Source organism: Thermothelomyces thermophilus, chromosome 2, assembly GCF_000226095.1.
Source record: "Thermothelomyces thermophilus ATCC 42464 chromosome 2, complete sequence".
In the NCBI taxonomy this organism is placed as follows: Eukaryota; Fungi; Ascomycota; class Sordariomycetes; order Sordariales; family Chaetomiaceae; genus Thermothelomyces; species Thermothelomyces thermophilus.
In genome coordinates, this window is record NC_016473.1 from 3,215,416 (window position 1) to 3,237,860 (window position 22,445).

The 22,445-nt window shown below is 55.1% G+C and overlaps 9 protein-coding genes across 9 annotated transcripts; 4 read left to right on the forward strand and 5 right to left on the reverse strand.

Annotated features, from left to right (window-relative positions):
* The first annotated feature begins 303 nt into the window (after positions 1 to 303).
* On the forward strand, positions 304 to 6,178 carry MYCTH_2301654 (uncharacterized protein). Its single transcript, XM_003661757.1, has 2 exons — positions 304 to 519; positions 651 to 6,178. The coding sequence occupies exons 1-2, from the start codon at positions 428 to 430 to the stop codon at positions 5,809 to 5,811; spliced, it is 5,253 nt and encodes a 1,750-aa protein (XP_003661805.1). The 5' UTR covers positions 304 to 427; the 3' UTR covers positions 5,812 to 6,178.
* A 529-nt stretch (positions 6,179 to 6,707) lies between these two features.
* MYCTH_2301655 (uncharacterized protein) lies at positions 6,708 to 7,466 on the reverse strand. Its single transcript, XM_003661758.1, has one exon. The coding sequence runs from the start codon at positions 7,300 to 7,302 to the stop codon at positions 7,087 to 7,089; it is 216 nt and encodes a 71-aa protein (XP_003661806.1). The 5' UTR covers positions 7,303 to 7,466; the 3' UTR covers positions 6,708 to 7,086.
* Positions 7,467 to 8,605: 1,139 nt separating this feature from the next.
* MYCTH_2301656 (uncharacterized protein) lies at positions 8,606 to 9,609 on the forward strand. Its single transcript, XM_003661759.1, has 2 exons — positions 8,606 to 8,710; positions 8,772 to 9,609. The coding sequence occupies exon 2, from the start codon at positions 8,920 to 8,922 to the stop codon at positions 9,355 to 9,357; it is 438 nt and encodes a 145-aa protein (XP_003661807.1). The 5' UTR covers positions 8,606 to 8,710; positions 8,772 to 8,919; the 3' UTR covers positions 9,358 to 9,609.
* On the reverse strand, positions 9,610 to 10,761 carry MYCTH_2301658 (uncharacterized protein). Its single transcript, XM_003661760.1, has one exon. It carries the CDS (start codon positions 10,482 to 10,484, stop codon positions 9,861 to 9,863), a length of 624 nt encoding a protein of 207 aa, XP_003661808.1. The 5' UTR covers positions 10,485 to 10,761; the 3' UTR covers positions 9,610 to 9,860.
* Positions 10,762 to 10,931: 170 nt separating this feature from the next.
* MYCTH_2301659 (uncharacterized protein) lies at positions 10,932 to 11,681 on the forward strand. Its single transcript, XM_003661761.1, has one exon. The coding sequence runs from the start codon at positions 11,104 to 11,106 to the stop codon at positions 11,512 to 11,514; it is 411 nt and encodes a 136-aa protein (XP_003661809.1). The 5' UTR covers positions 10,932 to 11,103; the 3' UTR covers positions 11,515 to 11,681.
* An 836-nt stretch (positions 11,682 to 12,517) lies between these two features.
* Positions 12,518 to 13,927, reverse strand: MYCTH_2133403 (uncharacterized protein; the record flags this gene model as incomplete). Its single annotated transcript, XM_003661762.1, has 4 exons — positions 13,773 to 13,927; positions 13,421 to 13,696; positions 13,011 to 13,020; positions 12,518 to 12,664 (listed from the first exon to the last, which is right to left on the reverse strand). The coding sequence occupies exons 2-4, from the start codon at positions 13,561 to 13,563 to the stop codon at positions 12,518 to 12,520; spliced, it is 300 nt and encodes a 99-aa protein (XP_003661810.1). The 5' UTR covers positions 13,564 to 13,696; positions 13,773 to 13,927.
* Positions 13,928 to 15,689: 1,762 nt separating this feature from the next.
* Positions 15,690 to 16,527, reverse strand: MYCTH_2301661 (uncharacterized protein). The gene is made up of 2 exons (XM_003661763.1): positions 16,511 to 16,527; positions 15,690 to 16,410 (listed from the first exon to the last, which is right to left on the reverse strand). The coding sequence occupies exon 2, from the start codon at positions 16,245 to 16,247 to the stop codon at positions 15,759 to 15,761; it is 489 nt and encodes a 162-aa protein (XP_003661811.1). The 5' UTR covers positions 16,248 to 16,410; positions 16,511 to 16,527; the 3' UTR covers positions 15,690 to 15,758.
* A 4,122-nt stretch (positions 16,528 to 20,649) lies between these two features.
* MYCTH_36737 (uncharacterized protein) lies at positions 20,650 to 20,949 on the forward strand (the record flags this gene model as incomplete). Its single annotated transcript, XM_003661764.1, has 1 exon — positions 20,650 to 20,949. A coding segment is annotated over one exon (300 nt), but the record flags the coding sequence as incomplete, so codon positions are not given.
* A 188-nt stretch (positions 20,950 to 21,137) lies between these two features.
* Positions 21,138 to 22,296, reverse strand: MYCTH_2301662 (uncharacterized protein). Its single transcript, XM_003661765.1, has 2 exons — positions 21,965 to 22,296; positions 21,138 to 21,859 (listed from the first exon to the last, which is right to left on the reverse strand). Exons 1-2 carry the CDS (start codon positions 22,171 to 22,173, stop codon positions 21,409 to 21,411), a joined length of 660 nt encoding a protein of 219 aa, XP_003661813.1. The 5' UTR covers positions 22,174 to 22,296; the 3' UTR covers positions 21,138 to 21,408.
* Positions 22,297 to 22,445: the final 149 nt, after the last annotated feature.

A 22,445-nucleotide genomic window follows, 5' to 3' on the forward strand; every position in this document is an offset into this window, starting at 1 on the left:
TTCGTCGTGTTGCAGAGCCCACAGAGCTTCAGCGGAGACGTTTTAGAACCGGACCCCACCTTGCTGACGACCTGGAGGCTGGGAAGCTTCCTTCCTGATAAGTGTGGTGCGGCCCAGGCAGACCCGCAAAGAACAGGCTGCAAGCAACCCAAGCTCTCGGAAATCCCAAGGAACTAACGACCCTGGTGTGCCCACTTTTGAAGACGGAAATGCAGATAGTTTGCAGCGGCTAGCGCACGCAGCAGGGTTTAGAATCTGCTTAAAGCTGCCTTGCGCCAGAAACGTCTTTCCGGATTGACATTAACCAGCTCTGCCTCGTTCATTTTCGGCGCCCGCTCGCAGATCCAAGCCACCCCCAAACCGTTTTCCCCACGCTCGTCTCGCCTACTGCTCGGAATAGCAGACGAGGCAAGCGAGTCTATTCGCCATGCGCCTCGACGACGCGGGCGAGCCCGGTTTTGCATCTTGTCCCTGGCCGATATGGCGGACCGATGACTTCACCAGTTGTTTTCAACAAGAGTAAGCAGCACTAAGCACTACGCCTCCGCGCCCATTGTCGGACGACCGTGAGGCTGAGCGTCTGATGCACTTTTTGTGGCGCCGTGGCGCTTTGCAAAACCGTTGAACTAACGCCAACGTCGACAACACAGTTACCTCAGAGTGTTGCTGCCATTGGTCGTCGTCTGCCTGTCGTTCCTCCAACTCTCCATCCCCGCAATCGTCCGAGCCGTTGACCGAAGAAGGAGTCGAGGATACGAGGGCATCTGGGACGGCCCAACCACGCTATCGCCGCCATCACATACCCAACTACCGCGAGAGGAAGAGCCGGTTAGCGAAAGCGATGATGAGGAAGGGTTGACCATCAGCGGCGGGCGCCTTGCGCTTGCTAAGACCACTACGAAGGGTTCCATCGTACAAGCCGACATTCCGCCCGGTCAAACGCTCTCCGTGCTCGTCGAAGAGCTCGCTGTTGCTGGCCTAGTCGCCGTCAATGCCATCGCACTCGCCACCGGAACGTATGGCAGGGAGCGTGGAGGCATCGCTGCTATTGCCGGCCTGGCCGTTTGGATCTACGTCCTGATACTCGTCTCACTGCGGCTCTTTTTGGGAAACACGCAATGGCGCCTTCCACGCATCTGGAACCACACGGCCGCCATCTACAGTGCTCAATGGCTGTTTGCTGTGGTCTTCTTCCGTTCTGCCCTGGTCCATCCGACGTCACGGTTCGCGCAGACCCTGGTCATTGTCGAGTTTGTGTTAGCATCGTTGCTTTTTGGCATGGCTATCAGCACTCGCAAGGGCAACAAAACCATTCTGTTGGAGTGGGAGGATGGCATCGAGCCTGGTCGGGAAAATCTGGCCTCGCTGTTCTCGCACTACACCTTCTCATGGGTCGACTCCATTGTCTATGAGGGCTGGAAGGAGCCGTTAACTATCCAGAGGGTCTGGAACCTGCTTCCCAAGGACAAGGCTGCCGCGGTGCTGGCCAACTACCGGCTACTGAAGAAGACAACCTCGCTAGCCTTCCACCTCCTCAAGTACTTCAAGGGCGTTCTCCTTGTGCAGGCCGCCTGGGCTGTTATGGGCGGTGCGCTTACGTTTGCTCCAACACTACTCCTTAGAGCCATTCTGCAATACGTCGAGGACCCCTCCGTAGCTCCTCGGAACGTGTTATGGCTGTACGTTATCCTGCTTCCCTTGACTGACATTCTTCGCTCCGTCTGTGACGGCCAGGCTCTATGGATCGGACGCAAGATTTGCATCAACCTCCGAGCTATCTTGGTGGGCGAAATTTATGCCAAGGCGCTCCGCAGAAAAGCGGCTGCCGGCAAAGATACCACCCTCGGCGCCGGCAAGAAGGACAACGCCGCCAGCAAGAACAAAAAGGGTATCTTCAACAGAGCGAAGCGGCTGCTGGGGCTCGGGAAGGATCCCAAGGACAACCAGACGGCGGAGAATGATGCTGCAACCGGAAACGCCACCAAGGATAAGACGAACAATCCTGATGAGCAGGCCAACCTGGGTACCATTATCAACCTGATGTCGGTCGACAGCTTCAAGGTGTCCGAAGTTACCGCGTACTTGCACTTCCTGGTCGCCGCCGCCCCCACGCAACTCATTGTTTCCATCGTTTTGCTCTACCAGGTCATGGGCCTGAGCGCCATCCCTGGCTTCGTTGTCATGGCTCTTCTGCTCCCCGTCAACATCGCGTTTGGGAGAGGCTTTAACTCGAGCCAGAAGAGGATCATGGCTGCTACGGACAAGCGTATCCACACGACCAACGAGATCCTGCAGAATATCAGGATCATCAAGTACTTCGCCTGGGAACACCGTTTTGCGCACATCGTTGACGAGAAACGCCGTGCTGAGCTCAAGGCTCTGCGCCGGCGCTTCATGATCTGGGCGGCGGCGGTTGCGGTCTGGAACACGGTTCCAATCTTGATCACCTTCTTCTCATTCCTCATTTACACCGTCGTAGAGAAGAAGCCTCTGTATCCATCCGTTGCATTCACCGCCATTTCGCTGTTCATGCTCCTTCGCTACCCGCTCGACCAGCTAGGCGACATGATTGCTCATGTGCAGGAATCCAAAGTGTCCATCGACCGTATCGAGGAGTTCTTGTCCGAGGAAGAGACCGAAAAGTTCGCGCAGTTGGGCGTCGACAATGTTGATGAGACCGGCAAGAGGGTGATTGGATTCCGAAACGCCACCTTCATCTGGGGCAGCAAGGACGCCGTGGCCGATGACGGCTCCATGGCTTTCCGTCTGCTCGACCTCGACGTCGACTTCAAGATTGGAAAGCTCAACGTCATCACGGGGCCTACAGGGTCCGGCAAGACCTCCATGCTCATGGCCCTCCTCGGCGAGATGACGATCATGAAGGGCCGGGTCTATCTTCCTGGCGGTCGCAGCCGCGAGGATGTCCGTCCGGACCCGGAGACGGGGCTGGCCGAGACATGTGCCTACGTCGCCCAGCAGGCTTGGCTTGTCAATGCCAGCATCAAGGACAACATTCTGTTCTCGGCCCCCTTTGACGAGCAACGATATCGCGATGTCATTGTCGCTTGCGGCCTCGAACGCGATTTGGAGATCCTCGACAATGGTGACGAGACCCTGGTCGGTGAGAAAGGCATCACCCTTTCCGGCGGACAGAAACAGCGTATCTCGCTTGCTAGAGCGGTCTATTCCAACTCCAAGCACCTGCTCCTGGATGATTGCCTCAGCGCCGTCGACTCTCATACAGCCCAGTGGATCTTCAACAACTGCATCATGGGCCCGCTGATGCGTCACAGGACTTGCATTCTCGTCTCTCACAATATTCCCCTGTGTGTACCACATGCCAACTATGTGGTCGTGATGTCGAATGGACGTGTTGTCGGCCAGGGCACGCCGCAAGATCTCATCGCAGCTGGCCAGCTCCCCGAGGACGCTGCCGCTCAGAAGTCCGCTCCCGGTTCTGCTCACATCTCGCGTCTGCCTTCACGCGTTCCTTCGAGCGTTGGGGAGGAGAGCGGTGCCACGCTGGTAAACGAGGCGGATGGCGATCAGCAAAAGACGAGAAGCGAAGCCGCTAAAAAGAAGGAGACCAAGAAGCGGGACGCCATGGAGGAGGCCAAGGCGGTAGGCGCCGTCAAATGGCCTGTAATGAAGCTTTACATACAGTCTATGGGAGGCTGGTGGTTCTGGGTCGTCGCAGGCCTCGTCTTTGGGACGCAGCAGCTTTCTGGTGTCGCTTCGAATCTTTGGATCAAGGAGTGGTCCAATCAGTACGCCGCTGAGGAGACAGCCAAGATTCAGTTCAGCATGAACTCGCTCAGCTACTCGGCCCAGACCCTGTCGCCGACCTATTTTGCGTCCATTGCGAACTACGTCAAGGGCAACTCCACAACAGTCTCGGCCTCTGACGCGTCCGAGGTCAACGTCACCTACTACCTGACAGTGCTAGCAGCTATTGGCATAGCAGGCGCGCTGACCGCCTTGTTCAGAGACTTGTGGATCTTCCTCGGCTCACTCACTGCCTCGTGGAAGCTGCACGACGGTCTGATGAAGGCCGTTACTGGCGCCAAGTTCAAGTTCTTCGACGTGACCCCTCTTGGGCAAATGATGAACCGATTCAGCAAGGACTTGGAGGCGGTGGATCAAGAGGTGGCACCGATCGCCATTGGTGTCATGACGTGCGCCTTGGGAATCATGGTGACCATCATGTTGATTGCCTACGTCACCCCGATGTTCTTGATAGCCGGCGTCTTCATCGCCATCGCATACGTGTTTCTTGGACAGTTCTACCTGCACGCCTCGCGCGACCTGAAGCGGCTCGAGTCGGTTGAGAGAAGCCCGCTGTTCCAGCAGTTCGGAGAGACACTGAGCGGTGTGACGACGATTCGCGCGTATGGTGACGAAAGGCGCTTCATCCGCGACAATCTGGCCCGCATCAACACGCAACTGCGGCCTTTTATCTATCTGTGGGCCGCTAACAGATGGCTCGCCTTCAGAACCGATCTTCTCGGCGACGTTGTCGCCTTCTTCGCCGGCGTCTTTGTCATTATCGGCCTCGGCAAGGTTGACCCGGGCTCGGCCGGTATCTCGTTGAGTTACGCGATCGGGTTTGCCGACAATATCTTGTGGTTGGTCCGGCTGTATGCGCTGAACGAGCAAAACATGAACTCGGTCGAGCGGATCAAGGAATATCTCGATGTTGAGCAGGAAGCGGCGGCCATTGTGGAGAAGAATCGGCCGCCGGAGAACTGGCCGTCCAACGGGACGGTTGAGTTTATCAATTACAGCACGCGGTATCGCCCGGAATTGGAACCCGTGTTGCGGAACTTGAGCTTCAAGATTGAAGCGCGAGAGAAGGTCGGCATTGTCGGGCGAACCGGCGCCGGCAAGAGCTCGCTCACGCTAGCGATATTCCGGGCACTCGAGACTGATGAGGGCAAGATTCTCATAGACGGCGTCGACATTGGCCAGATCGGTCTGCGCGACCTGCGCGAGGCCATCACGATTGTGCCGCAAGAGCCCACCCTGTTTATGGGCACCATCCGCAGCAATCTCGACCCCTTCAACCTATATACAGATGAGCAGATCTTCACGGCACTGCGCCGCGTCCACCTTATCCAAGCCGACGAGATCGCCGGGTCCGGCGCCGTCACACTCCCGCAAGCGACGACTGCGAGCGCCGCGATCGCCGGCAGCAGCAGCAGCAGCAGCGGCAACCAAGACCAAGCTCAGGCGCAGGGTGAAACTGATACCCAAGCCCAACCAGAACCGTCGCGGCCGGCCTCGGTAACGAACAAGAACATTTTCCTCGATCTCTCCTCCCCCGTAACCGAGTCAGGCAACAACCTCTCGCAGGGCCAGCGCCAGCTCCTCTGCCTCGCGCGGGCGCTGCTCAAGAACCCGACGGTGCTGGTCATGGACGAGGCGACGGCGTCGATCGACTACGCGACGGACGCGGCTATTCAGGAGACGATCCGGGAATTGACGAGCACTATCATCACGATTGCACACCGCCTGCAGACCATTGTCGACTACGACAAGGTGCTAGTGCTGGACAAGGGCGAAATTGTCGAGTACGGCCACCCGTGGGAGCTGCTGCGCAAGGGGAGCGGCGGGGTGTTCAGGGGCATGTGTGAGATGAGTGGGGATTACCCGACGCTGGCGGCGGCGGCCAAGAAGGCGTGGAAGGCGAAGAAGTTAGTGGATGTAGATGACGATGAAGACGACAAGGGGAATGAAAGCGGGGATGGCGGGAGTGCGGCGGCTGCTATTAGTACAGCGGCGCCGGTGGAAAGCAAGCGGGGGGAGCCATAGAAACGCCCTTACGGCCGGAGAAACGGCGGGGGGTTGGATGAAGTGGGCGAGTAGTGTTATTGTTGGTATAGTTGGATAGTTTTACTCTAGAATAAAGAGTAGAAAACATTGATGGTATGATGGCACTTGTGTAAAGATTTACTTTGGAAGTAGGATGTCTGGGTGAAGCTTTGCCGGCTACCGGCTTTGTGTGCTTGAGGTTCTCGTGGGGTTGGCGGTGCAGCCAGATTCATCCGATGTCGAGCAGTGGATTTTTTTTTTTTTTTTTTTTCGTATTGGCCGGTAATTAATGCTCCGGAGTTTGAGGAGCTATGTGCGAAACAGATGCTTAGATGGTATGTACTTGATGTTTGCATCTTTAGGGCCGTTTCCAGGGTAGAACCTGATAATAATTAATAGGAATTGCATTGTCGAGGCAACCCATCGGGGAGCTTTCTGCGTAATCTATTAGCGTTGGAAGGTCGTTATTAAACCTGGGTGAGTGAATGGAGGTGATTACCCAGGAGGTCGACGGTAGATGAGCATCCTGCCGAAGCTGGCTTCTCAAGCTGGAAAGAGGGGTTTCTTGTGGGATGGTACGGTATGGCAGGTTCTTTAGATATTATTCGATCACAAGATCATCTCTTCAAACGTTGCTGCTAATCAGGAGGGAGGCAAGATAGGTAGTTACACGAATATATAAGCTGACCATATGAACACGTGAGGTGCACCCTCAAGGCACACAAGGAGAGAGCCTTGCCTCCTGAAGTATTGAAGATGTTCATCTGAGATGGACACGGCGGTGGCCATGTGCATTGCAACCTGTAGTCATTCTATAAAGCCTCCTTGTGCCACGATGGGATTGTTACCAACCGCAGATATATACCTATATACTATACAATAATATTATAGGTGGCTAGCTACCTACCTAATTACCTACTCCAAAATAGGTGATGAATATTTGCGGTCCCAGGAAAGTGATAATTATGCCAGCCAGCGAGTATCGCCATTTTCTTCCTGCATTTGGCAAAACGAACTGGTAAGTTTACCTCTCCCGTGTTGTATTGAAACACGTCGTCCAACATTGGGCGAGAACCTGACCGTACCGTTGGCAAGGATCACAATAATGACGACGACGACGACGACGACGACGACAACCGTTGGTTCTCTCTGGGAACCTGATGTCAGTCTGTCTTCGGGGTTCGAGCCCTCGCCGCCTCGTCCATCATCGCACTCTCCAGAAGGAACTACGCCATCGGCGACCTCAATCCCGACAGTCCACGTCTCTTTCCCGTCTCACCCAACCCCGACCACGCTGGTTACCCGCCGGATGACAACGACGACGACTATGATCGGCACCGGCGCCTCCTCCTCCTCCTTCTCCTCCTCCTCCTCCTTCTCCTCCATCATTCTCTGCTCGCCCGCCCCGTCAAGCACCAGCAGTAGCGTCAACGATGGCAACAACAACAGCAACAGCAACAGCAACAGCAACAGCAACAGCAACAGCAACATAAACTTGGTCAAGGTCGGCGTCCCCTCGGTCGCGGGCGGGCTTCTCTTGTTCGTGGCCCTCTTCGCCGCGTTCTGGTGGCTCTGTGTGGTGCGGATGCTGCGGGTCCGGGCCCGGGCCCGGGCCGAGACGGAGGAGCGGCGGCGGGTCAAGAGGAAGGCGAAGGAGGAGGCGGCGGCGGCGGCGGCGGCGCTGCCGGCCGCTACGAGTCCGCAGCCGGCGGCTGTAGGGGCCGGTGGTGGAGATCATGTTGACGGTGCAGGAGGGGTGGGAGGGAAGAAATACGGGCGGGAAGTGCTCACTTCGCGGGGCGGGCCTGTCACTCCCCGCGCCGCGATCGCAGTTACTCCTCCTCCTCCTCCTCCTCCTGCTGCTGCTGCTGCTGCTGGTGGTGGTGTTGCCGTGGTCAGGAACACGGACGGCCGCGGCTTAAGAATGATAAGCGGTCAGAGACTGCCCGGGGGAATGCCGCATGCCGGAGCCAGGGGAACGGGCTCGGCGGCCGGGTACTCGGGAAATCATAGCCATCGGATGGGCGGCTTTATCTAGGGAGTTTCGAGGCCGGATATCTCCCTACCTCACCTAAAGTGCCTAGGTACTTAAGGCCAGGTACAGGTCAGGGAAATGAGCAAAGAGGAACCTCTTGATTATTATACATCAGTCGTTGCATATTAACATACTCGGAGACAGACTGGCTGCGGTGAATTGCAGCTCTTCGAGGTTGTGTCTACCTTACATTTAAAACTACCATGTTTCATGTAATTATGTACGTCCACGCAGCATCTCTAGTGTTTTAATTATTACTTCACGCATGCATGTGATAAGAGGCCAGCTTGCCTTAATTACACAGCCCTTTTATTCCCTTTATCGTTTAATCATCCTCTTGGCGAAAGACGCAGAAAAAGCTCACGGCGGCTCTCTCCTCGCATTGGCCCAAGCAAAGTCCTTTTTGGCTTTCATAAGCACGACTTAAGCAACCCCGGCATTCACACTGCATCCATTTGTCGCCCCTCTTGCTTGTCAGGCGTTCTCTTCTGCTTGGGACGCTCATTCTTCCCCGCTTGTGCCACACACCATAGTCTATTGCCCACCTGAGCCTTGTCTGGGCATTTTCTTCTCTCTCTTTTTTTATCTAGGTAGCATCTTCGCTATTTGCTCCTCGGGCGGGCGGCTAAGCGCTATTATTTCCCGGACCGTGGGGCTGTGCTTCTTTTTTTTTTTTTTTTTTTCCTTCTTTATCATTTCCGTCTCGAGGCCCGGTTGCGGCTCCCGACGATGCCACTCTATCTCTTCCCGCTCACCTCGCTGTCATATCGACCGTCCTGAGGAGCCACGTTGAGAATGGTCCGGATAGAGGGTACTCTGTCTAGCGATTTGGACTCGTGTGTTCGGAACCCGAATAATTAGGCGGTACAACTGAGCCGGCAGCGCTTTCTGATTGACGGCGGCACTAACATCGTCTCCTCACTAGGCACTTGGAAAATCCCCGGGTTCAAGTCAACCAACGCCCTATTGTTCTCAGAGGCTCGGCACGAAAGCCAGGCACCGGACCTCAGCTGCGGCTTTGAAATCAAACACCTATTACTTAGGCTGCTCACAGACACCCCTCTCTCACCATCATGGCGCCTCTTATCACCAGGGTGCCCGGCATGGATGACCTTCCCGTCATGAGGCAGCAAGAGGTCATCCTGGTCGTGATCGTCTCCTGCTGCATCGTCATGTTCTGTCTGGTCCTCGCGGCCGACCGACGGACGAGCCGGCAGCCGGCCCCGATGTCGCAATCGCCTTCCCAGGAAGGAGGCGGCAGCGGCAGCGGCAGCGGTAACGGGCCCGGTGCCAAGAGCGAGGGCAGGCGCGCCGCCGGGCCGTCCGAGACCACCCCGTTACTCTCCCCCGAGTCCACCCTCCTCGGCTCCGGATCGTCTTCGAGCTTGAGCGCTAAACGGTCCGACAGCACCGACTCTTGGTCCTCGACGGCCACGGCGGCGGCAACGGATGACTCCCAGACAGAAACATCATCGCCCTTGGCAGATGATCAGGGGTTTTCGTTGGTCTAGCACTGCTATGATCAGACTTCCTCCGTGTTACCTTTTTTTTCCATCAAATGTGTAATTATTATTTGACGCAGCAAAGCAGCAAACGGTTTTTGCAACAGTCTCCGTAACTCCAATGTCCGACTTCTTCTCTCCAGTTCCCACACGAAGCGTATGATAATTGTTGGGGATATTAATCAGTGGCTTTTGGACTGAAGGAGGCTTGAAGTGAGGCGTGGAAGGGGAGCCGCCGCGGAGGGACTCGCCGAGGCAACAGATTGGGCGCACTAATTAAGGCCAACTCGCATTTGCTTTTCCAACCATGAAAAAAAGAAGACGGTCCCACTGGAACTGTAGAGAAACGAGACAATGAAAAGAAAGGGTGAGGGGAGACGTTCAAAGTATGAAAGGAAAAGTGGTAAAAGGAAGAGATGTCTAAAACCAATTAACTCCACGAAACCAAGGTAATTATACAATCAGTCAATATGATGCCAGAGAGCCCGCCGTTGCCTTCCATAGAGTATTTATTATGTGGCCCCAAGCTTCCTGGGAAATGCTAGCCCCCTGGAAATGCGCCAGGTAGCTGAAAAGCGTTCGCCTCCTGATCTGCCTGTGCTGATTGTGCAGAGACCGGCTGCGTCAGAGAGTTTCCAACAGGATTTGACAGACTCGGGGGTTCTTTCCGCGGCGCACGGGCCCGTGAGAGCTCTGGGGTATTGTCGGCGGATCGACAGGACTGTCCGCCTGACATCCTCGTAGGCCGGAAACCCAAGCCCGCGGATCCCGCCGACATCCAGCATCCACAGTATCGTGACGAATAGGAACCAGATAGGTCTGGCTGTTAGACTTGTCGTAGAACAATGCGATGTTGGTCTCTCGGTCGATCTCGAAGGAGCATTCGGTTCTGGAGATGCTGCTGCCGTCAACAAAAATGTCGCCGCAGCAAGTGTCGCCAATGTGGCATCGTCTCCTGTCGCCGACCGAACGTGCCCAACATCGAGAACAGGTACCTTGTCTTTGGAGATGGAGACGAGGTGGGCATTGCACGGATGTGCCACGGCCTGGCTGGCTCGCTGGTTGAGCCGCTTCAGCGAAAACAAGGCAAGCGGATGAGGCATGAAGGAGCAAAGAAGCGAAGGTATCTCGGGCATCCCTAGTCCGCCGGCTCAGGGATACCAGACAAATGAACCGAGACGCCGAGGGCGGGCGGTGGGAAGCGACATGATGCAGTTGTGCGCATCCAAAGGGGGGGGGGGGCCGGTTTGCCGGTATTAATCAGGTAGGATTTGCTGCCTGGTCTACCTCCACAGTACATACACTCAATGGGTGCTGCCGGTTGTGCAGAGGAGAAGAAGGCATAATTATTTAGCCAATGGATATTACCGGTCTGGAGTTTGTGTGAGTGAGCCCAATTTGAGCCTTGAGGAGCGTGTCGGCCCCCGAGGGGCAGGCGCCGCAGTCAGCGCTCCGCGTTTCCCGCCCTGCTGCAGTGGCTTGTTGGCGGCCTGGCCGAGCTGCGAATGCCTGATATATCGCCTGATATATCGCCTGTGTAACGCGCGGACCACGCGATACGGATTTCATTGGCTCACCAGCGACCAAAACCCAAAGATGGCGGGTGCATCCGGCCGCATTTTCCACCGCACCTCTTCCCAACAGAATCCTGCGCATGGCAGACTCGATCCGAGGTGATGGTCTGCTCAGGGCGGGTCAAACCCTGCAAGCACTCGTCGAGAACCCGGAACGTCTGGAACGCGCGAGAGCGCATTTATGCGGGTCTCCTCGTATACATCTCAACTCTCCGGCGCCACGACGCTATCCCATAGCCCAGACGAGTTTACTGATGCCCAAAAACGTCGAGACGAGAAGATATGGCAGCTGCAGTTGGAGCATAGGGCTTCGCTTCCTTACAACCAGTTCGATGTCCAGTCCAGCGAGGAGCTGCAGCGTCTTTTCCAAGCGGACCGAAATCGGACATATCATCCCCGCCCCGGCATAGAGAGCATCTACAAACACGCAGATGCCATCGTCAGGGAGCGCTGGATCGATCAGGGAATCTGGAAGGACGAGTGGAATGGGGGGGTTCGGACCCGGCAGGCTCTGGAAGCACGAGAAACCTCTAGAGTCCGAGATCGAGACAGGGTTGGGTACCGCGCCCGCCCCAGGACTCTTCGGCAATGAGGAAACGGAGCGTCGGGGGCCGGCTAGGAGCGAAGAGGAGCTTCGACAAGAGAAGCGCGAACGCGAGGCCTCACGGCCCTACTAACAATTCCTCTACCAGGTCTCTAAGGAGCGCGAGCGCATTCAAGGGGAAATGAAATCCAGGCCGAGATCCTCTCACTCAAGCCCCCCAGCCCAACCGATCACCATTTCCGGGAGCGGCCGCCTTGCACCGAGACAGTCGGATGAGCAGCGGACACAAGGGGGGTCCGCTGATGGCAAGACCACAGTAACTACACCGCCCGATATTAATAGCGTCGCGTACGAGCGAGTCAAGTGCACTTGGATAAAGCGTCAGATTTGGAATACGAACTGGGGTGTATTGCCAGGTATGTCGTGGAGGCATGAGCAGCCATTTGAAGAGATGCTCCGAGGACAGCTGGGCGACGACCTAGTCGCCGAGGTCGAGAAGCCTACAGGCAACCAGCCGGTACTAGAAGAGCGGTGAGGGGGAGGGTTATTTGGGCATAAACTTGGTGAATCTCTTGCCCAAGAAGAGCCATCTACAGCGCTCAAAATCAACAGCGACGGGGCTAGCGGGATACCACGGCCACACCTCTTCCGGTCCGTATTTTGGCTACGCTGCTGGGTCAAGTCAAAGCCTAAACTCTCGCGGGCGAGAGGTCTCGGTATAAAGAGCGCCCCCGTCGCCAAAACCATTACCAGCGATGAACTGTCAACTCGAGAGCTCAAAGTCTGCTTCCGGCAAACACAACAATGATGCTGCGATGGGGGATCAAATGGCCAATTCAAGCCCCGGCCAAAGACCGCGGCGGGGACGCAAGGGGCAGTCTGTCCGGACACGAGAATCAAGCATCGAAGATGCAGCTGCCAAGCCGCTTCACTCTGGAAGGGTGTTCAAGAGTCGCAAACAAAGGACGCCAAGCCCGTTGGGGGGGCGGGGGGGGGGAAGAAGTCACCGAGGCGCTAGTTAACGCCAGGCCGCCGGCCCTGGAGGTATTAATTAGACGCTCCCGAGCTCAACCCAGTGGATATGCCTCCTCGAAGAAGTCGACGACTCCAGGCTGCCAAAGACGGCAAGGCTCTGGAAGCAGATGGAGCTCCGTATCAGCACCCAGGGTTCGACGTACCACAAGACGAACGGGTGCGCCTACATCTGGGACAGCAAAACCTCGAGGGGTCGCCAAGGGGAAATCGAGAACAAAGCGGAAAGAAGGTAGGGCCGGACTATAATGCTAGAGCTTGAGGATGAAACAGGGAAGACAAGTCAACCATGCCCGTTGTCTGTGTGATGACAGGGTGACGACCTCGCAAGCTGCTCTAGGAGCACTTCAAGATGGCCCCTTTGAAAACTACCTTTTTCAGAGCTTCAGAACATCAGAGGAACAATCGAATTAGCCCACGTACAGACAGTCTCTGGTTTTCAGACAGCATACGGGGAGCCTATGATAAATAAATAACGCTGGAGACCTTTCGCCTCGACCAATTAATCTCACGTTGATAGCGCTGTTGATAGAAGATGGTTCCAATTGATGGAAAAAAGTTGGTAAGTTGTAAATAGTTCAAAAGAGCGATGTCTCCTTCCTACGTTGGCTGGCCCTGTGGCTCTGTATAAGTAGAGGATAGGAACAAAGAACCCTCCGTTTGCCAGCCCGTTTGCCAGATCCACAGGGCTTATCTTGACAAACGCGTCCACAGACAAACGAACTGTATCAGCTGTGAAAGAACCCAACCTCGCAGTGTGCTCGCAGCTATTACGCATCTCCTCAAAAAAGAAACAACCGCTAGAATTGTCGGCTCGTGGCTTAAGACCAGACCCGTAACCCCCTACTCCTCCTAAAATGTCACCGTCCCACCCAAATTACCTCTTTAATCTCTCAGTAGGCGGATCCGATACTGCCCTCACCAGAGAGGCTTCTTGAAGCCGGTCAGCCACATGCCCAGCAGCTGGGACCGCAGCAGCGAGCAGACCAAGAGGGCCGACACGACGTAGACGTGGAGGGGGATACTGGGCATCGGGATGGCGTGTACGTCTGCCGTGTGGTCCATTTTTTTTTTCTTTAGGTAGCTTATGTTTCTCGGGGTGTTTGTGACTGTCACGTGGAGTTGGATGGTCGAAGCGTCGAGCTTGGGTTAGGTCGAGGTTGTTCAGGAGTACCGGCTGACTCAGGAGCGTGCCGCTCTGTTTGTTTGCGGGATATTTGGTCGTGGGTAAGTAATAGTTTCACGAGTTATTATCCAACAATTATCCAACTGACAGTGTGAGAAGGCAACAACGTCTTGGCCAGGCGAGGATGATAGGTAATTAATCTTGTGGTGCTGTGTACGGCGGCGTTCGCTAACAGTTACGGCTTGAGCTGGTATGGACCGGCTTTGGTTCTGTCGTCAAGGCTCAGAGTCTTGTCGTGGAAGCGAGGCTGAATAAACTCTGGGCTCATCTAGGGGTTGAGGATAGTTGGTTGGAGGGAGGAAAGTTCAAAGGGCCGTCAGAGCTGTGGGTGATTCGTGCAGAGCTGACTTTCCCACCATAATAAGCCGAGCTGAACTTGGCACTGGCCACAATCCCTTTTGCCGCCCGACACAATGACATTGGCTGTGATTTAGACAGGCCAATAATTTAGAGCGCTGTGTGCCTTGGCTATCTTCAAGCTGAAGCATGGAGAAATTAGGTGACGAATCATCAAGCCGCTCAAGCGATTGGTTGTAGTAGCTATTAATACTATTTATTTGGGGAAAGGCACCCTTGGGTTAGTTCTCTGCGAAGTGATTGCCGATTGAAGCTCCTGTGAGTTTCTCGAGAAGAACTTGTACGGAGGACTTGCTGACCACGATTCAATTTCCATCGTAGCAACTTGACATTCGTACCTATTCTCATCAACCCTCCCACAAAGCAGTGCGGTAATCAGGTGGCCGCAACCTCAAACCTCCCAAATCAAATAACAAGTTGTGAATCTAACATGGGCACAGCTCGGCGCCATGCCAAGTAAATATCTCCGCAAGACGCGGAGGGTGGAATTAGCGATTACTGTATGTACTGTACATACGCAGGGCCTGAAGAAAAAGAAGTAGCGGAGACAACAATCCGGAAGTGAGCGCATTGCACGCCGCTGCTGCATGTCTGTGTGAACCCAAACAGTCAGGAATTGGTGCCGTAGTGTTCTTGTGCGGTGCTACGAGCGGAGTCACGTCACCGGGTCTTCGAAAGATGTCAGGGTCATTTGAGTCACAGAGGGATTGTGCTTCGACCACGGGCCTGGATGTACTGTGAAGCATGTGTTACTGTGAAGCTTTGCCCAGTGAGACGGCAACATTGTGGGCCCAGAGGATCGACCCGGCAGAGAGTCCCCCGGAGTCTCACTGGCAAATATCACGTACCAAGCTCATCTGTGAATTTGAGCATGTCTCGGTACTTGCATGTCTTGGATTGCAGTAGTCACGCCAATGGGTTGCCAATGCTCGAACCTAAACCTCTCCACTGGTAGCGCGGCACCCGAGACACAATAACCTGCGCGTAGCAAAACGTCGGGACCACAAGGCGCGTAGAACCGAGGCGCGACAAACCTATCATCGCCTCGGAGTAAACAAGTTTGATTCTGTTGACACTGGCAGCCTAGCACAGTTCTATTGCGCCGTCACACAATTATGAAGCATTCGAGTCCCGCAAAGAAACCCCTCTACTATCTGCTATACTCTCAACGGATGCCCCATAATCTCCCATCTCTAGCATGTGATTATTATGTAGCTATTGGACCTGAAGCTGCCTACCGCCCGGCTGCTGTTGTGTGGCGGCTCCGAATAACGAAATCAGAGTTTGTCCTCGTCATGTCGTGACATGAAACCCGTAAACGCCTTGAAGATGCTCCGTAGACCAAGAAAAAAAAAGAGGAAAAAAAGAGAGGAAACACATTAGGAAATGCAGGGCTGCGTGCCGCGGACGTCGAGCGATGCAACAAACCGGCCGGTGTTGCGAAGGTATAGTTAGTGCTCCCGGGGAGCGCGAGAACGGTGCAGCGGGGGGGCGGCCTTGTGTGCGTGTCCGGCGCACAAACAATGGGGCAGCGGTTTCGTGTTGTTGCATCGCAGAACGCAGTGTTCGAGGACATGGAAGGATAATGAACCGGAACTGACCGTGGAAGACAGGGCGCCCTCAAGGGGGAGGTGAAACCTCCCGTGATCGGTATAGGGGTGATCCGGACCTCAACCCCCCTTCGAGTCAGTGCCGCGCGGAGTGAAGCGGGGGCGGCTCAGTTGTTCTGCGTCTCACTGCGCCAGATGCCCGCGCCAAGCGGCTTGCTGACGCCGAAGCCCACGGCCACTGCGATGCCGACAATGAGCACGATGATGAGGATCTTGACGGCAATGCGGTTGCGCTTGCTCAGACTGGCCAGACAGTTGCAGCTCGTCCGCTGCTTCTTGGCTGCCTTGGCCTTCCGCTTCCAGTGGTCTTTGCCGGGCCAGACCTGGCAGTCGGTCCCTCCCTTGGTGCACTCGACCGACTTGCGTTTCGAGTCGTTTGTCGCAACCGGCAATGCCTCGATGTCGGTGTCGAACGGGTTTGCGCGGACCGTGGCGGGCGTTGAGATATCTGAGCGCCGTGGATATCGCGCCTCCTTCTCATCGAAAGCGGGGAATGGTTGGGAGAGCGTGTCTTGGGAGGGCTTGTGTTCGAGAGCGTTGGTTTCAATGGCCATGCCCGGCTTGTCAGCCGGGTCCTGCGCGGAGCCTGGAGCCATGGTGCCGAGAGATGGCACGCTCATGCGTAGCGACGAACAGTGTAATCTCCGTGCCAGGAAGTAATTATATCACCAAAGAAATGGCCGTATGAGCAAAAGACCGATACGTGGGTCCAAAAGCAATGCCCTTTGAAAATGAGTCCTCTAAGATGGATTCGTAAACCTGCAACACCTGGAAGCGTCAGCCAATGTGGGGAACAAGTGCCGCCAAAAATGACCATCGCCGTTGGTGTAGGGCAGGAACCAAGGGACCAACCACTGACCACAGGCACAATGGCTGTGCTGCGTGTTCCTGTGTGCCTTAAGAAATAGCGGAAGTAGCCACGCGGTGGGCGCACAGCAAGCAGGTTTCAGACCAATCCGCGGCGGATGATGAAGAGAAAACTGGTGGGCTCGAAACCCCTTTCCAGAAGGAGTCGAGCAGACTCGGTGAGAAAGGAACAACGGACAGCCGTACAGCCGAACAGATTGAGCAATTAGTATATGTCAGAGGCTGCGGAAATCCGCACACTGCAGGTGCGAAAGACCCAAGCTGTTGTGAGGATCGGCGCCTTCTGGTTCATCCACCAAAAGAGATGGAGCGGTGAATCAGAGCGGCGGACTGATCGCAGAAGGAAGAACGCCTGGGTCACTGAGGAGTGAAAAGGGAAGCACAGTTGACCCGGTACGTACCCTGGGAAATCAAGGTTGTGGAGGCCCAGACGCGCAGCCAATCCGCTCCCGAAACTGGTTGAGAGCTGCATTAGCCGTGGCCCGCAGTGGGCTCGTACCCACTTACCCCTGGAGAATGCAATGCTAGAAGACTAGCTTAGTGTAGTGTAGCGCGCGGTCCACTTTCTTTTCTCGGCTGCACTGCGAGAGCTTGATTGGCTTGGCGAGCCGAGCCGGACGTAGCCCTCCTTTTTGACACCAGCAAGAGCTTAAGGAAGATCGCTGGGGCATCAACCAAGCTTGCGACGCGCAAGGGCGGCTCCTTGCAACCCGTTAGCTTGAGCCCAGTGAGGTCTTTCCTGCGCCAGTTCTGTTCATCACGAAAAAAATTTGATGAACAGAGAATGATGCGCACATCAACATATCAGGCTGTGACGAGAGGCCGCAGATAATACGCGGACCGTGATTGAACCCCACCAGACGGACGGCTTCCAACACAGCCCTTGGGGCCAGGCGGGCCAAGCGGGCCCAGCCTCCGGTCGCTTCTTTTTTGGCTGCCGTAACTTACCTTCCAAGCACGAGCCAAGATGGGATTGGCCACGAGTTTGGGCCGCCCATTGTCCCGGAATACTGGACTGATTTTTTGGCGGTGACACCTGACTGCTTAAGAGGCGCAAACAAGCCGCAATTCCTCCAACTCAGCGACCAAATCTTGGACTCGACATCCTTACTATGTAGGTGGCGAAGGCTGCATTGCATCCGCCAACAACGGTGCTGCTGATAGTTAAACGCATATACCAAAAAACCCTTCTGTGTGCATGAGCTTTACGGGAAATACTTATGTACGTAAAGTACGGGTATAACACAACGCATAGTTATGTATTGTACGTAACTACGGATACATGGTATGCCACGCATGCGGCTCCATTACGGCGCAACACCAACTGAACCCCGCCGCCTGCCAGTGCTGTTGTGCCAAGTGCAGATAAGCTGGGTGATTCTACGGATTAGTTCTTGTTCGGATCAATTCCGGCAGCTTGTTATGCCAAGCACCTCCACAGCTAGTGTGTGCTAGGGGTGCTGCAAGACGCAGATCTGGTATGATTTTGGCGGTCAGTTCAACTGAGAGCAGTCCATGACCCGAACATCTGTCGACTGGGGCGAGGTACGGATAAGGGTAAATGAATCGCCATGTATCCTGAACTCTGTTAAGATTGCTGAGCTAGTTGGATCGTCGCAAGTCGTCTCCCCGCAGCAGGCTTCCAAATGCTACTGGGCTCCCCGGCTCCATTTAGCCTCGCATCCACCAGCGGGGCCAAGGGATAGGTGCTGAAGGAAGGGATGTATCTGCATTTGTGCGGGCACAGACATGCGTGAGCCAAGCATACGGAGTAGGACTGCATAAAACCCCAATCCGACCGTTGCAGTGCGTTGCAGTGTTTTACTACCATGCGGTCCGGATAACGTTATATATAGGTAGGTAGTACTTTCAACTTGCCCTGCCATTGCCACCAAAACTGAAGGATTTTTTTCCCCTCCAGCCCCTTCGATCCCGCAGAGCCCCTCCGCCCCCTCACCATCAAATCTCATATAGGAATAGTGAGTTACCAAGCAGCCCTGGCGGTTTCGTCTTATGCTCGCGCTGTTCCCTTTTGGGTTCGGTTGGTTTTGCAGCGCTGCGGGGTTAGCCGTCGAGATCCCTGGCAGAAAGGGCGGGGAGGAAGCACCGCACACGGAAAAACGCGCGAATGAACGAGCTTGACCTTTCTTCGTGGCCCATCGACTGAGAGCTGAGGTGCAACTCTTTGAAGCGCGGCGGGGGGTTACGCGCGGATTACGCAGTAGTGGCAAGATCTGAGCCAGGGGAATTCCAGAGCGTCTTGGCGCAATTTTTAGCGTACTTACTAAGTAGTAGTCGTGTGCCCGCCCCAATGCTAGGTTAGAGCTCGGTATACGAAGAGGCTGCAGGCGCGTTGAGGCCTCCGCGTCAGGAGTAAAAGTTCCGCGCTCTCTACTCTGGACGATGGACGGGTTTATGGGACGAGCCCACGCATGGCTCGACGCTACCATCATCTCTATTTCCCCGCTAAGCCTTTTTGTGCTTGGTTCTCGGCCAAGGCCCCCTTTGCCACCCTCGCACATTTTCTGGTTTGACTGGATGCACGAAGTTTGAAGAGGGAGATCCAAAGTTTGGCTGGTGCACGTTGACCTCAATCGGACGGTAACTACAGGTACGGGAGCTACCATGCAATATACCAGTCGGAAGCTCCCAATACTTGAGTTCTTCCGATTTAGATAATAGCGTGTGGACAACAATCGGAAAACATGTCTGACAAAAAAAAACGATTCTTAATCCGTTCAATTGTAAACTATGGCAATGATTGTGAAATTAAACAAGGAGGGTACCTAGAGAGCGGCGTGGAACATAGAGGCGTTCATGCTAGAATCGGAAGCGAGGATGAGAATGACTAGCTGGACCTAAATTACGGTAGTAAATCACTCAATTGCTCACAATAGCTCAGAGTGATGCCATGCTGAGATGCCCTCTGGATGCGGAGTGGTCCTCGTCCTGTTGACGAAGCTCTTCATAACATCTTATCAAACACGGATCGTCCTCTGGACGACACACACATCCCGGCTGCTACGACACGGGAATCTTTTCGCCAAAAAAAAAAAAAAAAAAAAAAAAAACACCAAGTTACCTGAGACGTGTGACATGGCGGGGCGTGCTGGTCGATGCGAACCGTGTATTATCTATCCGCCTGAAATCGGAAAACTGGAGACGTATCCTGATCCGCATCTGGGTTTGGCAGAAAGGATCAGATGTTACAGGTCGAAATCCATGCCGCAGATATTAGCTTAAAGATACAACTCCTACCAATTGGACGGTCCTGAACTGGGCCAGGGATTGGAAGTATGGAGCCGAAGAAGACCTAGAGTACGAGGAATAACATCCCTAGGTCCTCGAGAAGCGAGACCGACGAGGTTTGCATTACGCCATCGAGCTGCTTCAGAAGCTGCTTCAGAATGGTACTGAGGCCGCGAGACCAGGTATGCTCTCTCTCTCCAGCCTCCAAACCTCGAGTGTTTTAAGAAACGGAACTAAATCGCCAACCGGAGTAGCAGAGTAAATACAATCGCAAAAACAGATAACCTCGTGGGAATCAGAGTTAAACAAGAACTTGAGCGCCGTCGTGATACGGCGATGGGAAAGGGCTGTTGGGCTGTTATTTTCTGATATGATGCTAGCATTTCAGACAAAACGTCACTTACTTAGTGTTGAACATTTTAGAAGTGAGAGAAATCGAAGAGAATCGCACACGTGGAGTAGGGACTGTGGGATTCGTCGTTGATGAGGCCGAAGATCCCAGGTTCGACTTGCTCTGAATCGAGACACTTGCAACGCCTCAATCCCGAACAACAAGCCACTAACGCCACAACATTCCCCACAAAACCTTACTGTGTATTGATTTGTGCCAAGATGGAGGACGCTAACAGCTCGCGTCCCAGCGTATCAAGCCGCTCCCTGACGCCTCCACAGTCGCGGATCCCACTGAGCTCAAGCATGAACTCCGTCCCAGCGACCTTCATCAGCGACGACTTTTCCAAGAACATCACTCCGCCCGACTCGTTCTCTCACGCGCCCATTGCCTCCACAATGGTAACCTATTTCCACAACACCGGATAAATACACCCCTTTTTTTTTTTTTTTTTTTTTTTTTTTTTTTTTTTTTCCCACGTAGCGCGCTTACATCCTCCGCAGAATAAAGACGCCTGCTTCACGTACGTGCACATGCACCAGTCGCAGCACGCCGACCTCTTTGAGGAGTTCTGCAAGGACAAGCTGCCCAAGGACGACGTCTTCGTGCCTCCGGATCTGCAGCCCATCAACCCGGAGGAGGAAGACGACGTGGTGCCGGACCAGCACGCCGCCTACGGGGTCCAGAAGGCCACGCAGAAGGCGCGCGAGCCCGCCTGGAAGGACCTGGGGCTTTCCGAGCTGATGGCGCGTGGTCCCGCACAGGGCGTGCTGCCGAAGCGGCGACCCGGGGTAAAGCAGAGGGGCGGTGGGGGTGGGAGTCAGTACCAAGGCCTGCCGCGTTGAGAGAGAGAGAGAGAGAAGGAAGAGCGATCGGTTTGTTCTCTTCGTTTGTTTCCTCATTGTTGGGGCGCATCGTGCATTGCTAGGAGTTTGGTCAAGTTTTTTTTTTTTTTTTTTTTTTTTTTTTTTTTTTTTTTAGTTTTCGGTGTCACTCGCAGTTAGGGACTTAGCATCATTGGGTGATCAAGGGACAAGGCGCACTCTGTTAGGCGGGCTAGCCTGGGAATATCCATCATTGCCTTCTACTTCTGTCTCGATCTCCCTCTTGCAACATGTATCAATGGGCCATTTTAAACAAACCAAAACCGAGCTTGCTCCCCCAAACCCCAAACGCCAAGGAATAGAACCATGCCCAGAACCACCCGAGTCTAATCAAGGTGTAATGCACTTGATCGCCGTCGTCCTCACTCAGCCCTTCCCAATCAGCGCCTCCCTCTCCAGGACCTCGGGCTGGAACTTGACCAGAAACACCGTCTTCCCCGGCCACATCTCGCCCTCCTCCTTGCCGCCGACACTGTGCGCCGTGACGCGGGCGGGGAACATGGCGCCGTCGCACACGCCCTCGACGATGCCCGCGACGAAGGCGGCGCAGTTGAGCTGGCTCATCTCGCGCGGCACGCTGATGTAGGCATTGACGAGCGGCTCGTTGTCCACAATCATGTACTCGTCGGGCGCCGCCGGGTCCGAGCTCTTCTCGAGCCGGTCCGCCTGCCGCCCAAACAGGTGCGTCCACAGGTTGATCTTGATGAAGTGCAGCAGCGCGATGATGGTCAGCGGGCGCGTCTGGGACCGTGGCGGCTCGCGGGTCAGGAGGAGGTCGAGTAGCTTGAGGCCGATGGGGTGGCCCTGGAGGTTGAGGCTGGATGGCGTTTGAGTTTTGTTAGCTTTGCAGGAGCAACAGGGGATGGGGATGGGCGGAAAAAAAGGAAGAGGGGGGGGGGGGAACGCAGAGGGTTCGGCGTACCGCTTCTCGAGCTCCTGAATGCCTGTTACCCGCCGCTGTGCATAATTTACCATCTCAGAAAAGAGGTAGGCGAAGCTCGCCTGGCTGAGCTCGGCGTTCTTGGTGCGGTTGAGCGGCCGGTGATAAATAGTCTTCCCATTGGACGGGTAGCGCAGGCCCGCCTGCTCTTTGCTGCTTGCGGTCTTGCCGGAGCCTACTAAATGCGACATTGCTGCTGCCGCTACTGTTGCTGCTGCTGCTGCTCAACCAGAGACCGCCAGTTCGAGTGGTGCCGTCGACCGTGCTACTCGGGGCTGATGTCGCGGAATGTAGCTTGGCGTTTTGGCAGGGAGAGACCTGAATGCCGGGCGGAAACACAGGGTCCCCACCTTCCGCGAGAGTTCGCCGTGCGTTCACAAGGCCGAACGACGAGGAGCAAGACTAGCCGGATGTGGCAGCATGCTATCTAATTCGGGAAGGCGGTCAATGCCCCAGGCACCCG

Coding starts and splice junctions, on each gene's coding strand:
- MYCTH_2301654 (XM_003661757.1), top strand. CDS start 428: ATGCGCCTCGACGACGCGGGCGAGCCCGGTTTTGCATCTTGTCCCTGG. Junction 520..650: donor ACCAGTTGTTTTCAACAAGA/GTAAGCAGCACT, acceptor TCGACAACACAG/TTACCTCAGAGTGTTGCTGC.
- MYCTH_2301655 (XM_003661758.1), bottom strand. CDS start 7,302: ATGTTGCTGTTGCTGTTGCTGTTGCTGTTGCTGTTGCTGTTGCTGTTG.
- MYCTH_2301656 (XM_003661759.1), top strand. CDS start 8,920: ATGGCGCCTCTTATCACCAGGGTGCCCGGCATGGATGACCTTCCCGTC.
- MYCTH_2301658 (XM_003661760.1), bottom strand. CDS start 10,484: ATGCCCGAGATACCTTCGCTTCTTTGCTCCTTCATGCCTCATCCGCTT.
- MYCTH_2301659 (XM_003661761.1), top strand. CDS start 11,104: ATGCGGGTCTCCTCGTATACATCTCAACTCTCCGGCGCCACGACGCTA.
- MYCTH_2301661 (XM_003661763.1), bottom strand. CDS start 16,247: ATGGCTCCAGGCTCCGCGCAGGACCCGGCTGACAAGCCGGGCATGGCC.
- MYCTH_2301662 (XM_003661765.1), bottom strand. CDS start 22,173: ATGTCGCATTTAGTAGGCTCCGGCAAGACCGCAAGCAGCAAAGAGCAG. Junction 21,860..21,964: donor ATTCAGGAGCTCGAGAAGCG/GTACGCCGAACC, acceptor AACGCCATCCAG/CCTCAACCTCCAGGGCCACC.